Source organism: Alexandromys fortis, unplaced genomic scaffold (genome assembly GCF_014885135.2).
Source record: "Alexandromys fortis isolate MF-2015 unplaced genomic scaffold, M_Fortis_MF-2015_v1.1 scaffold_127, whole genome shotgun sequence".
Lineage (NCBI taxonomy): Eukaryota > Metazoa > Chordata > Mammalia > Rodentia > Cricetidae > Alexandromys > Alexandromys fortis.
In genome coordinates this window covers 2976829-2991993 of record NW_026068006.1, presented here as the reverse complement: position 1 = coordinate 2991993, position 15165 = coordinate 2976829, and the positions used below count along the sequence as shown (strand labels likewise).

The window sequence follows — 15165 nt, the reverse complement described above, 5'->3', positions numbered from 1 at the left end:
GGGGGCGTTTAGCACCGAAATACACTGAGCTAATTTAGCTATGCTAATAAGAAACAGAAGGAAAAATGTTAATTTTCTAAATATGCAGGGCTTTTAAGACAGGGTCTCAACCTATGGTGTGGGATGACCTGGGACTTGCTATGCACCCAAGTCTGGCCTCCGACTCCCAGGCTCTAGAACCACAGCCATGAACCCTCATGCTAAGCTTGAGACACTTTCAAAGCACACATTACATGAAGTGCTCAGAACTTAGCAGTAGCAGAAAATTGCTCGTGTGTATTTAAAAACTACTATACTCTTCAAAGAGGGATACAGAGACTCCCTTCCAGTGCAGAAGGCCAAGCTTGCTCCTGGCAACAACAGAAATCGGAATAACGGAAAAAGAGAAAAATAGGTGAGAACTCAGAAAGCCCTGGTGTCACCTCACCTGTATCCTTCCCTAATACTGGAATAAAGGGCGCTTACACAAGCCGGGCGGTGGTGGTGCACGCCTTTAATCCCAGTACTTGGGAGGCAGAGGCAGGTGGATCTCTGTGAGTTCGAGGCCAGCCTGGTCTACAAGAGCTAGTTCTAGGACAGGAACTAAAAGCTACAGAGAAACCCTGTCTCGAAAATCAAAAAAGAAAAGGGGGGGGGGCACCTACACAAGAGGCAGAAAAGAGAACTGATCTTGTTCAATTCATTCTATCCCCTTCTTTCTCTCTTGGGAAATGGGGAAAGGGTAGGTTTTAAGTGCTCACTGTCTTCTCAGACTCAGCCCTGACTTCCTTGTCTTGTTCTCGGGAGTTCTCTACGCATATCATGGGCCCAGCCTGATGCGGCAATATCCATCCACAGGGCTGACAGTGGATCTAGGCGTGTCTAGCCTGTGAACCAGGGCCATGTGCAGTCAGAGAGCACTGTGAATACTGACCAGTGGATATTTTAAACTCACTTAAAACATTATAGGGCAGGAATGGTTGCTTTGTAGCTCAGATGTATAGTTTTGGAGAGTGAACTTTGTAGATGGCAACTTCATTTCACAACATCAAAAGGAGGGACACCCGGTAGAAAGATGCTCTCTGTGCAACAGGCTACTGGAACCCGGCCACCCAGACTGTTTCCTCCCATGCTAATTTGCTCGGTGGACTTGAAGGATCCATTTTGGCATTAAGTCTTTCTGTCACATATTGATTATTTTCCTTGTGACTTGTTATCGGATACTTGATGAGAAGCAACTTATCAGGGCTTAGAGTGTGGGGAGATGCAACCCATCACAGTGCAAGGCATGGGAGCAGGAGATCACTCTTCACACAACTTCCACAGCCAGGAAGCGAATAGGTGGGGGAGGGGCAGGAGGAGGGAGACTTCGGACCACATTGACCTAAGGCTTGATAGCTGCTTCGGGAAATAAAACAGAATAGCCTATGCTTTTAATCTTGCCCAAAACGTGTTCAGGTAGCAACCAGAAAAGATTTTTTTCCCATGCTATTTTAAATGTTACCCAATCATCCTTGGGGCATTTTACAAAGTAATTTCATAGTTTGCACTATAGATGGAGTATTTTGCCATTCCCCAGCCTCGCCCATTCTTCAGTCAAGGATCATGGTCCATCGGTGCCTAGGAGCCCAGCTTCCTTTGCTCTCAAACAGACTGGGCTATTGCTGAGAAGTCCCTCTGGGCCGAGGCAGTGCAGTTTCCAGAAGATGTTGGCTCCTTCTAGGGGTGATATGAGGCTGAGGAAATCATGCCCTTGGCTCCACGATTCTGTCCTGGGATTCCCAGACACTGTGTTCTGAAGCTGCTGCCTCTTCTTTTTTCCCACCATTCTGTGTGCCCAGAGCACCCAGGCTCAGCCAGGTGTCTCTCTTGAGCTCCCCAGTTCTAGCGCATAAACTCCAGGGTCCACAGAACAGTCCAGCTTCTTTACTTGGGATCCATCTAGGTGCTGTGGTTTGACTGTGAAAGGCCCCCCATAGTTTGAGTGCTTTCGCAGTCAGTCCCCAGTGGGTGGCTCTGCTTTGGAAGGTGGTAGAAACTTTAGGAGCTGTAGTCTCTGTAGTGAAAGTGGGTCGCCGGGGTGGGCTCACTTCCTGCCTGCTCTCTGACTCGTGTCTACAGACCCAACGTGAGCAAACACTTTGGACACCTGCCGTCACGCCTTGCCTGTCACAATGGACCACATCCCCTCAAACTTTCTGGAAGCCAAGTCAGTGTTTTCTCTCCACAGTCATTTCTTGTCATATCAACAAGAAAAACAACCGACAACAGCGAAAGCAAAGTCCTGACTATGACATGTTTCGTCTTCGGCTTCTTCATGTAACAATCTGAATTTTCATTGTCCACAACTTCTTGAACTTGTGGGGAACAGGACTGTGGGAAACTCAAGAATGAGGTGGAGTATGCACAGCACTTGCCTAGCATCTGTGAGGTCCTGGGTTCAACCTCTAGTACTGAGAAAGAACCAAATAAGGGTGACAGTCGGAAGACCCAGATGACAGGCTTACTGCTTTCAGTTGAAGAGATCCAATTCTTCTCCAATTCGGAATTTCCAGATCTCAGAGAACACGAAGGAGGTCCCTGTATCTCACTATGTAGCTCTGGCTGACCTCAAACTTGTAATTCTCCTGCTGCAGTCTTCTGGCTGTCGGGATACAGGCACATGCCATCTGCTTTTCAGCTGTGGTACTTCCGCATATCCCAACTCCACCCCAAGTCCACTGTGCCTGCATGCACACACCTGAATCATATTCCATGCTTCCCAGCCTCAGGACTTTTCTCTTGTGTTATTCCCTTAGTTACTCGGCACAGCACAGCAGGGGCTGCCACTTTCTCACAGAACAGTGAGGAAACCCCCATAGCTCCATCTCACTGCGCTGTCACGGAAGAGAGTACTCAATGCAAAAGAACAAGAGAATCAGGGAGAGTGAGAGGGTAGATATCCATCTCCAATTCCCCTCAGTTGCATACATTATATCAGCAGGGAGGTGCTTTGCCAGCACCTCAATAGGGAAGCAGTTAATTGTTGTGGGATATTTGTACACTGTGTGAAAGTGTATTATTTTGATTGGTGTAATAAAAAGCTGAACGCCCAATAGCTAGGCAGGAGATATAGGCGGGACTTCCAGACACAGAGAGGACTCTGGGACAAAGAAACGTGGAGTCACCAGCCAGACTCGGAGGAAACAGGAGGTGCAAAATGGAAGAGAGATAATTCTACATGGAAGAACGTAGATTAATGTAAATAGGTTATAATGAGTTATAAAAGCTAGCTGAGACAAGTCTAAGCTAAGAGTTTTCATAATCAATATATCTCCATGTAATTATTTGGGAGCTGGCTATGACACAGAGAAAGACTCGTTACAGCTAATCTTTGTGGAGGTGTCAATTCCCAGAAGCTCTCAGTCAGGCTTCCTGATAGAAGGAAAAATAGTAGACAAATGGGTCTCTTCTCTTGTGTTCTCTCTCTCTCTCTCTCTCTCTCTCTCTCTCTCTCTCTCTCTCTCTCTCTCTCTCTCTCTCCAGGATTTCTCTGTGTAACAGCCCTAGCTGTCCTGGAACTAACTCTATAGATCAGATTGACCTTAAACACCTAGAGATCTGCCTGCCTTTGTCTCCGCCTCCCAAGTGCTGGGATTAAAAGTGTGCACCACCACTGCCTGGCTCTCTTGTTTTCTTTCCTCCTCTTCTTCTTCTGGTTTCTCTACACAGGGTTTCTCTAGGTTGCCCTGGCTACCCTGGAACTCACACTATAGATCAGGCTGGCCTTGAATTCAAAGCCACCCCTCCTGAGTGCTGGTATTAAATGTGTGCACTACGATGCCTAGCTTTGCCCTGTAGCCCAGGCTGATGGCAATCCTCCACGAACTGCCATGTTTAGTTCTTTCCCGTTTAGTTCTCTAATCTTACTATTTGAAGAATTTGTAATCCATGGTTAAGATAGTAATGTTGTCACTAAATGAAGGGCTAAATGTGCAGAAAAGCCTAAAAGTCTGAAAGTCTGGGGACTGGAGGTGTAGTTGAGTTGGTGGAGTGTGTGCCTTCTATGTACAATGTCCTACTATGCACAAGGCCCTGGGTTTAATCCTCAGAACCACATAAACTAGACACGGTGGTGGACACCTGTAAACCCAGCACTTGAAGAGAGGCAGAAGAATCCAAAGATTCAGAGCTGTCCTCTGCTACATGGCAAGTTCAAGAGCAGCGAGGGACACATGAAAGCCTGTTTAAAACAGAAAAGGTAGTAATAGTGACCAAAAAAACCCAATAAATCAATATAGTATCAGGGAAGTCTGGTTCAGACTGTGAGTACACCTCTCACTAAATATATGGCTGTGAGCCTATTACTTCAGCTTTCTCAGTCTCCATGTCCTTAAGGGACTAGCGTAGACAGCATACACTTTACTAGTTTCTGGGAAGAACACACATGGCCCTGGCACAGTGATGGCAGTCATTGCCCACATGGGGTGAGGACTGAGATCTGCACACATCGGTGTGTGACTGGTGCCCCCTGATATTGCTCAGTGCAATGCCTGCCGGGACCTTGGGCTCTACACTGGGAAGAAGTAAAAAGTTCACACAAAGCAGAGTTAACTGGCGTTTACTGCTGCCTAACTGAATATTTGGTGAAGGGGGAGAAACTCCATTTCTTTTTTCCTCCACCAAGGGTGTATAATCGCATGTTCAGGATTGACATCAAACTAGACTTGCATCTGTGATCTTGAACTTCTAAAAAGAAGACTATGAAATAGTGAAGTTTTTTACACTGTAAGTTCACATCAGAAAAACGTCAGCTAAGATGCGCGCGAGCGTGCGTGCGTGCGTGTGTGTGTGTGTGTGTGTAAAGGGGGTGAGTGAAGAAGTGTGTGTGTGTGTGTATTTGTCTGTCTCTAGAAGGGGGAATGAGTGGAGAAGTGTGTGTCTGTCTGTCTGTGCCAGAGAGTGACCTTGGGTGTCTTCAATTGTTCTCCACTTTATTTTTTGAGACAGTCTCTCACTGAACCTAGAGCTCCAAGACTTAGCTGTCCAACCAGGCCCTGAGATCCTCCTGTCTCTGCCTTTCCAGCACTGGGGATGAAGGAGCACACTCCCAGCTCTGGGGATGAAGGAGCACACTCCCAGCTCTGGGGATGAAGGAGCACACTCCAACACTAGGGATGAAGGAGCACAGTCCCAGCACTGGGGATGAAGGAGCACACTCCAACACTAGGGATGAAGGAGCACAGTCCCAGCACTGGGGATGAAGGAGCACACTCCCAGCACTGGGGATGAAGGAGCACAGTCCCACACTAGGGATGAAGGAGCACACTCCCACACTAGGGATGAAGGAGCCCACTCCCAGCACTAGGGATGAAGGAACACACTCCCAGCACTAGGGATGAAGGAGCACACTCCCACACTAGGGATGAAGGAACACACTCCCAGCTCTGGGGATGAAGGAGCACAGTCCCAGCACTGGGGATGAAGGAGCACAGTCTCACACTAGGGATGAAGGAGCACACTCCCACACTAGGGATGAAGGAGCACACTCTCTGCACTGGGGAGCTATAGGCAGGATCAGGGCTCTAGACCCTCCCCAGCTTCAACTTCAAGAATTTGAAGCCATCCTGAGCAACATAAGACCATGTCTTCAATCGCTTTCTGCAAAACTAGGTTGTTTACAAGCCCTAATTCTGACCTTCTCATACAGGTTTGGATAAGGGGCAAGCTTAGTGCTTGGCTTGCTGAGTTTAAAGATAGGCTCTGTCTTTCATTCCTCAGTTGACATGTGAGTTTCTCACAGATTAGTCACAAGACTGCCAAGCTTTCTGTTTCCCTGGGTATTATACCTTGGCTGCTGAGCTCCAGAGTAATTTACAGCCACCCCACTGCAATGACCGCTCCTCCCCGTGTGACTAACAGGAAGGGAAGTTTGGCAGCAACTCTGTGCTAATGAATGAAAAATGCAAACCTTGCAAATCCTTCTGCAGCTCAATCCCCGAGAGACCTGATGCAGACACATTTCCAAGATGCAATTTATGCCTTCAGAGGTTCCTTGTAGACCACCCAAAATACACAGGCCTTATTAAAACAGGTTTATCAGCCAAGCAAACATAGTGAGTTGTTTTTTTTTTTTTTTTTTTCTGAATAGGAGCGGGGAAGGAGCAGCGAGAGCCGCTGGCGGGAAATGGCTAGGCCTAGATTATCACCCACACTGCAGTGGTACACAGGTCAGAGAAGTGACGCTTCTGCCCCCATGCTGCTCTTCTGCATGGCCCAAGAGGATCCTGAGGAACTGAGACTTCATTCTAACTGTTTCCTTACATAGTGAGTTCCTGGTGGGGAGAAATCAGATGTTCTCCCAAGAAACACTGCCTCTGAATTCACCTGTGTGCTAACCAGCTGTGTGGGTTTGTTGTTGTGTTTCTTGTAGGCTTAAACTCAGTAAAGCAGAGAGGGTGGGAAGGTGTTGGATAGAAAGTGCTTCTGTTCTTAATGTATGAACTTCCCTAGAGCGTAGGGGCTCTTCTGGCTCAAGGGTCAGCACCACAGAATGGAACTGTATTCTCTGATGTAGGATACAGATTATGGTAAGTCCAGGTTCCATGATTCAAAGCTCTTGTGGTCATATATGTTTTGGAATTTGGAATCTTTTAAGTTTTTGATGGTTTGGAGGATTTGTTGTGGTTGTTTTCAGCCACTTTCATTACGTAGCCCAGGTTGGCCGGAATTCCCTAGGTGGCCATGCTAGTCTTGAACTTGAAGCGATCCTCCTGCCAAGTGCTAGAATCACAGGCATGTACCACCATGTTTGGCTTCATTCATGTTTGTGTTTTTTGAGATAGAGTCCTGGTAGGTACTTCAGGCTGGCCTGGGACATTCTGTGTAGTTCACTTGTCCTCGAACTCACCAGGCTTCTGAGCGCCAAGTCTAAGGCACATATACCAACATCTGGCTTCTCTCAGGTTTGTGGAAGATTCATACGGAGCATGTGTTCTATATCTAAGAGAAAGTGGGCCCAAGCCTGTAATCAAATGGTCTTTCTGTTTGTTACTCATCTTTCTGTTCTTATGGCAAAATACCCAAGAAATCAATTTAAAAGATGAAAGACTTATTTTGGCTTAGGGTTTTGAAGGTTTTCCTCCCAAACTCTGCTGTTCTATCTATGACAGGGTGGGACATGGTGGTGAGCTCACCTGATGGCAGCTGGAAAGAACAGGGAGGAGAAAGAGGAAGAATCCAGCGTCCCAAAGACCTAACTTCTTCCCATCTTACAGCCTAAATGTTCCCCTACCTCCCAACGAAACCACAGACTGACGACCAAACCTTGGACACATAGGTCTATAGAGGACACCCTAGGATACTAACGTTACAGTGTTAGTCAAGTATCCTTTATAGTCCCAAGATGGGGGAGTCAGAGCGAGTTCAAGAATACTGTCTTTCCATAATGACAGTGTGTGTGAGCGGTTGTTCCTCTTTGCGCTTTCTCAACACAGACCATAATTCATTCCTAAAAGCTCCAACGAGATTGCTTCCAGATTCCACTGCCCAGAACTAGGTCTCAGATATAATCCAATTCGAATCGCAGATAAATTCTGTTCCTTTCACTGGGGAGTAGTAAGACACAGTAGTAAGGGTCCCACATCTAGAGTGAGCCAAAGCCAGAGCTCTCTAGACGACATGAGGAAGGAGTCACAATGCAGCTGATCGTGAGCAACGCATCCACCATATCAGAGAGTCATGACAGGGTCTCATACCTGGAAAAGAAATGGCAGCAGCTATCTAAGAGGCCTCTGGTGAGATAGTAACTGTCTAGGATTCTCTGCTGCCTGATCTTCTAAGACATTCTCATGGACGCTCAATATACAAACCCATTTTCATTAGCACATCTGGTACTTATTAGAATCCTCTTGGGGAATGAAAATTTGTTCAGGAAGAAAGAGAACTTGTTGTGCAAGTGTGAGTTCAAATCCCTGACACCCATGTAAAAAGCCAGATAAGGCTGCTGTTGAGTCTGTAGCCCTGGAGCTGTGGAAGGCAGAGGCAAGAAGATCCCTGGGGCTTGCTGGCCTCGAGCCTAGCTCCGGGTTCACTGAGAGAGCCTGTCTCAAGGAAATAGGGTGGAAAGTGACTAGGCCAGCAGCTCTTCTGTTCTGCTTTGCTCACAAGCATTTGCATCACCCCCAAACGTGTGCACATATAACACACACACAGAGTTCTATCTTGGAGATTTATATTAAGGTGTGGTATTTTATCCTCAGCCACACACAGAAAGCAGATGGAAATGGAGGGAGAAAAAGTCAGAAGATGGCAAACGAGTCCACGTAGAAGCTGGTTACAAATTAGACCAGTGGCATAGCAAAGCACAGCCCTGGGATCAAGTCTAGCCTCCTGCCTATTTTCACAGGTAACGATGTGTACAATGATGCCCATTACTATACACACTGCCTATTGTTGCTTGAGCTACAACTGTTGAGCTGAGTAACTGGAACAATACCTAACAGCTGGAAGTATAAATGCTTACTGTGTAACCCACTGCGGGGGGGGGGGGCAAATACCAAGATGGACTAACCCACCCAACCAAGTTGATAGACAAATGACTGAAAGAGGACAATCTCCATTCCCAGATGTCAGTTGTCTTAATGCTACAACAACCAAGACTAGAACAACTTCAGGCAGCAAAGACTCACTTGGGCTCTGAGCATGAGGGTGCAGGACACCCTAGCACTTTTAGGAGATGCTAGGTCTTATCAAGTTGGTCATAATGGCCATCATACAGATCAAAGAAAGGCCCTAGAGAAATTAGCACATGTATGTGTGGATGTGTGCAAGTGTATATATATGTGTGTATGTGCACATGTGTATATCTGTGTATTTGTGCATTGTTCATGAGTGTATGTGGGTTTGTGTGTGTACATGCTTGTATACGTATGTGTGTTTGTATTGTGTATGTGTGTATGTATATATGGACTGTGTATACATTTGCATGTATATGTGTAAATGTGGTATATGTGCATGTAATTTTGAATGTGTGTATGCATGTGTCTGTATATGTGTGTGTGTGTGTGTGTGTGTGTGTGTATGGCAGGGGAATGCGCGGATCGACTGAATAAAGGCATTTTAGATGAGCAAACCACAGACCAGAAAATGTGTTCTTCACAGTTCAGTGGCACAGAGCCAGTGTGGACGTTGTATTTGGAAGACACCTGCAAGGTGGCTGAACAGTAACACTTGGTTGGTGTGGGGGGAGCCAACGGCAATCAGAATGATTCCTTCTTCCAGTCAGAATTGTGTGGCAACTAAACAGAATCAAACCATGTTGGGGAAGATCAGCATCCACCCGAGTCCTTCATCAGAAACAGGGTGTACACCTAGAGAGGGCTGAGCCATCATTTGAGACTAAGAACCCAGAGTCACGGTTCCACTGCTGAGATCAGAGGGAAACTGGGGAGACTCTGTCCTTTTTCAGATTCTCCTCCATTTGTCAAAGTAAGGACAAGCAGCTACCCCTCCTTCTCCACCCCATTCCTTAATGATGCTGAAACATGATGCAAGATTATATTTTAGGTTTATATTTCCTGGTGGCTGCTGGAAGACCTCTTAATATCCATCTTTAAAAGGCTCGGAAAACAGCTCTGTGAGACAGGCTTCCTGTGGACCCAGATCCACCCCACGGGGAAGGATTCTTAGAGCTCCATCAAAGAGGCCGTTCCCTTCCTGGAGGCAGTGTCCTTGCCTCTTCCTGTGCTTCTGTAGCCCACACCGCACTCAAATGCATCCCTGTCCTTTGGAGATTTAGGTAAACTTGGCTTGAACTCTGAGTGTGTGGGTACTGGGCTCCTGAACATGCTTCCGAGAATTCCTGGCTGTTTAACTGTGTGATATTTTCTATCTGTTCTCTCACAGCTGTTTCTGTAACCTGACTTTTGTCCCATTAAGGGTTGAATTGTGTCCTTCAAGGATATGTTCAAGTTCTAGTCCCCTATGCCTCAGAATGTGGCCTTATTTGGAGGGAGTGAAGCTTACAATGTACTCAAGTGAAGATGAAGTCATTTAGGTTGGGCCCTAATCCAACTTGACTGATGTCCTCCGAAAAAGGGAAATTCGGGCACAGAGAGAAGATAAAATGAAGAGGCACAGGGAAAAGATATCCACTTATAACCAGCCTCTAGACAGAACCTTCCCATTGTTCCCAGCCATCTAGCCACTGACACTTCATTAGAGCAGCACTAGGAAGCTAATACACACACTCTGCTGGCCTGGGCTTAAAGCTGTTCTGACCGGGAATATTGGCTTTCTGTTACTGGTACAAAAATCCCTAAGACAAGGTAGCCTAACCATGTAACATTGGCCCTGCGGTGACGTGGACCATCGTGGCAAAGAATGTGCGGTAAGCTGCTTGCCTTTAATCCCAGCACATGGGAGGCAGAGGCAGGCAGATCTCAGTGAAGTTGAGGCCAGCCTGGTCTACAGAGTGAGTTCCAGGACAGCCAGGACTGTTACACAGAGAAACCTTGTCTCGGAAAAACAAAAGACCAAGCCAAACCGAAACAACAATGACAAAACAAAACACAAACAAACAAACAAAAAGCCTACTTGCCACATGATAAAGAGGGAGTTGGCAGAAGCTAGGGCCCCAGCATTCCTCTTGGTATATGGCTCCAGTGGCCTGGCTTCCTTCTCAGCCTGTGGTAGTGTTAATTGTTGACAGAGTCTAGGGTCACCTGAGAAACCGACCTCTGGGTGTGTCTTGAAGATCCTCTTAATTGTATTCCTAGATAGGAGAAGATTCAAGCAGATTCAACCAGAAGAGGAACCGCTCCCTAGGTCGGCCGTCATGGCCTGTATAGAATGAAGAAAGCAAGCTAAGTCCTAAGCCAAATCCCTTGCTCTTCTGACTGCTGATCCGTTGTGACCTGTGGTTTCAGGTTCTGACACCTCTGCAACGATCCATGAGAGACAGTTATTGACAACCACGCTGATAAAGTCACTTAAACGTCTTAAGTCCTTCTGATTGATGGCCAGACCAAAAGCAGGCTCGTGCTTCTGAAAAGCCTCTTGGAGACCACGTTCAGGGACACAGAGTTTTTTCAAGGCAAAACCCACAAAGACCATGATTGGTCTCAAGGTCAGAGTAGCACGAAGCGTTCATTCCTGGCAGGGCTTGGTGATTATTTAAGACACAGCATGCCAGTTACTTTCGTTAATACATCTGGACCACAGTTAAGGCCATGGAAATCTCCAATGTGTTACCAAGGCAGATGTGACCACTGCAGGGAGGGGCAGAGGGCTGAGACCTGGAGAAGCAAACACACAATGGAGTTAGGACAGAATAGCATTAAGGGAGTCATTTTGCCTCGACTTCCTCACATTGACTCTACATCGAACAGTGGATCAGGATAAACCCTTTCTCCCTTAAGTTGCTTTGGTCACAGCAACAGAAGGCAGACTAAGACAGAGATCACCTGCTAAAGGGTCCATCATATCCCACAGTGCCACGGGCTTGTAGCTGGAATCAGTTCCCAGCGCCCACATCAGCACTGTGCAGATGTGCTAACTCCTGCTGCAGGGGAACTGATGCCCTCTGCTGGCCTCCGCTGGCACCTGTGCGCGCGCGTGCGCGCGCACACACACACACACACACACACACACACTGGTGGGGGGAGGGGGAGAGAGAGGTGAAAAACTTAAATTTCTAAGTGGTTCGGGCTGGCATCCAAACCTTTAACGCCTGAGTCTTTGGGGGACATTTCAGATCTGGATCAGGACACTCTGTCTCCCATGTTAACTACTTAGGGTCATCAAGAGTAACAGGGGCACAGCCCTCATGTGTTGTGAGATATCAGGTCACACTTGGATCAGGGGGCAGAGCCATTGGCTAGTTGGCAGGAATTAGCCATAGAGAGGAAGGAGGACCCTGGAATACAGATAGAGAGATGCACAGGAAGGAGTATTGGGGGGGGGGGGGACTTAAAGACTTGCTGTCTCTTTGGTTTGAGACAAGTGGAGAGATGCTCTCTTGTTGGGTCTCTGGCTAAAAAGGAAAGTCAGTTGATTGCTTCTCTGCTTCTCTGATCAAGCAGGTTTTCGCCCCAATAACTGACTCCTGAGTCTTTACTGTTAAACAGAATGATAGAGACTTTGTTAAAAACCTACATTTGGTGGCTGTGGCCAACAAGACTGGGATTCTGAGTGGCGAGGTGCTGACCGCAGGACTGAGAACCTTAGGTGAAATACTGGTAGATTCAGGTGTGGACGCTAAGCTGACAGAACAGCACCCTGGGCTTGAGCTGCTATAGATTTGTACCCGCAACTGTCTCCACCAAAAGCACAGAGAGGCAGCCTGGAGACGGAGGTGTGACAGTCAAAGTGGAAAGAACGGAACAGCAGAACTTCCCTCAGGCCTCAGGACTTCCCTGTAGTTATCTCTATCAGTGTGATAAGACGTCGTGATTAAGGCAACTTATAAAAGAAAACATTTAATTTAGGGGTTCATGGTTCCAGAGGGTTAGTCTATAGCCATCATGTTGAGGAGCATGAGAGCAGGCAGGAAGGCATGGTGCTGGAGCAGCAGCTGAGATCCTCAGGCATTAGATACACACACAGAGAGAACTGGGAACAGTGTGTACTTTCAGAACCTCCTCCAATGAGCCACACCTCTTATTCCTTCCCAGATAGTTCCACCAACAAGAGACAAAGCATTCAGACTTATGAGTTTATGGGGGCCATTGTCATTCAAACACCATACCTTCTGAGCCACAGGCACTGGCTTGGCCACAGCAAACCTGGAGCTTTTCCTACAGTGAACAACCCGGAATAAAGAAAACATAAATAAACATAATCTTGACATCAAGAGCTGCCCCAGCTGCTCTACTCTATTTAATTTGCAATAGGAGATATAGTTGTCAACACAAGGGGCCTACTCTGTAGGCAGAGTTTTCCTGTCCCAATATCCTGCCCCCAAATAACCAACTCAGACACTTAAGATTTCTTTAAATACTTGACCAACACCGGCCAATCGTCTGTCTCCGGGCCACAGCCCAAGCTCTAGCTATCACGGGAGTCCCTAGCCACGCCTCCTCCGCAGCCCCAGGCGTGCGCGGGGCGGAGGGAAAGGGGCGGGGCCAGCTCTCATGGTCCAATCCTCTGTCTTCCTTTTCCCCGCCACAGACCGTGCTCTGCTTCAGGGCGGCCGGACTGGACGCGGTGGAGCTTCGAGAACTTTCCCCCTGGGCCGCGCTCGCTCCGGGCCCGCGCTGTCGAGCGGGTCCCCGGCGACGGCGTGCGCAGTCGGGCGCGCGCCCCTGCGGGCTGCGCGAGCTCGAGGTGCGTGTGAGCGAGTTGGGCCTGGGCTACACGTCGGACGAGACCGTGCTGTTCCGCTACTGCGCAGGCGCGTGCGAGGCGGCCCTGCGCATCTACGACCTGGGCCTGCGCCAGCGGAGACACGTGCGCAAGGAGCAGGTGCGCGCGCACTCGTGCTGCCGCCCGACGGCCTACGAGGACGAGGTCTCTTTCCTGGACGTGCAGAGCTGCTACCACACGCTGCAAGAGCTGTCGGCACGGGAGTGCGCATGTGTGTGAAGCTACCTCATGCCCCAGCCCTGGGCCCCTGCCCGGGGGCAACGCCCATCCTCGCGAGAACTGAATTCACATAAGGCGTGGGAACTGCAATAATAATAATAATAATACTTGTCCAATAGCTTAGACTTGTTACTACGAAACTCAGGCTAGGAAAGTTGGGTTGATAAACTGGTCTAAACTCTGGAAGAAGTCCTTGTCCTTTCCCAGCACATTCTTGCAGCTATAAAGGATCTGGGGTCTTCAGTTACCAAGAAAAAGAAGGCCCACCCTTTGGCCCAGGGCCTCTTCATGGGGAGCAGGTCAGTGAAGCAAGGAGAATAGCAGGGTTCACTACTCCAGGGGACAGTGGCAGAACTGGGCTGAGCCTTCTGAGACTGAACTCCCATCACTACGTCCTAGATTTCTAGATTCACTTGCAATTCTCTCGAAAACTGGGTGTTTCCCTTGCCTTGCAGCTCAGCTGTCTGCAGACTTCCTTCACCGAGGACCATCTTCACGTCTCTCAAGAATTCCTCTTAGCAGCTCAGCTGTCGGACGAAACCCAGATGCTGGCCAAGATCCGACATCCAACGGGATTCTGTTCACTCACCCAAGATGGTTCAAACAGGCCTAACCATGCGAGCAGGCAATAGAGACAAGTACTCAAAGTTGGATGACACGAGCTAGAAGAGATGGCTAAGAATGACAGAGATTTGTAAAGCTCTCAGAGCCTCAAAGGCTGGCACCCAACGACAGAATGGAACCTCACAGGTTCACTGAGACGGTTGTTTTGCCTGATTTGAACTTGATCCTACTAATTAATATATACTATAAAAGAATTAGCTTTTAGAGCAAGGTTGTTACTCTGAACTTGTGTGTGTTTCTTTTGTTTTATTTTTTTTTTAAAAAAAAGTCAGTTTTTTTTTCCCTCATAAAATAGTTAAGGCATTCGCTTTTAACGCTTTTAATTGACTGGGCAAGAGGCAGCATCCAGGTGTTATCCACCCCTGGTAACCTACTGCTTCCAGTTAGGCCCAGTTCTTGAAGGTCCCACAGCCCTTCAAAAACACTGGTTGGGGAACAAACGTTCAACACATGAGCATGCGGGAGATATGTCAGATTCAGACTGTGACATTTCTGTCTTGGTTACATTTCAGTTGCTATGATAAAACACTCCAACAAGAGCAATGTAAGAAAGAACAGGTTTAGCCGGGCAGTGGTGGTGCACGTGCCTTTAATCCCAGCACTCAGGAGGCAGAGGCAGGCAGATCTCTGTGAGTTCAAGTGTAGCCTGGCCTACAAGAGCTAGTGCTCCAAAGCTATAGACAAACCCTGTCTCAAAAAAAAAAAAGAAAAGAAAAGATAAGGAAAAGGAGAAAGAAAGAAAGAGAGAGAAAGAAAGAAAGAAAAGAAAGAGAGAAAGAGAGAGAAAGAAAGAAAGAAAAGAAAGAGAGAAAGAGAGAGAGAAAGAAAGAATAGATTTATCCCGACTCGTAGTTCAAAAGCACAGCCCTTCATGGTGGCAAAGTCAAGGTGTCAGGTGCGTGAGGCAGCTGGGTACATCACGTCTACAATCAGGAGACAGAGATGTCACTGCCGCTCAGTTCCCTTTCTCAGAGAGTCCACCGGGGAAGGTTACCACCT

The 15165-nt window shown here is 47.7% G+C and overlaps 1 protein-coding gene and 1 long non-coding RNA gene across 6 annotated transcripts in view; one reads left to right on the top strand and one right to left on the bottom strand.

Moving 5' to 3' along the window:
- LOC126513264 (uncharacterized) overlaps positions 1-12756 on the bottom strand; it is a 41541-nt gene extending 28785 nt beyond the window's left edge. For all 5 annotated transcript variants that reach the window (XR_007595267.1, XR_007595272.1, XR_007595270.1 and 2 more), the window contains exons 1-2: positions 12707-12756; positions 10555-11255 (exon numbers count right to left, since the gene is read on the bottom strand). This is a non-coding gene — a long non-coding RNA (uncharacterized lncRNA). The remainder of the gene's footprint in view (positions 1-10554; positions 11256-12706) is intronic.
- Positions 12757-12957: 201 nt separating this feature from the next.
- LOC126513287 (neurturin-like) lies at positions 12958-13834 on the top strand (the record flags this gene model as incomplete). The annotated part of the gene is made up of 1 exon (XM_050161582.1): positions 12958-13834. A coding segment is annotated over one exon (585 nt), but the record flags the coding sequence as incomplete, so codon positions are not given.
- Positions 13835-15165: the final 1331 nt, after the last annotated feature.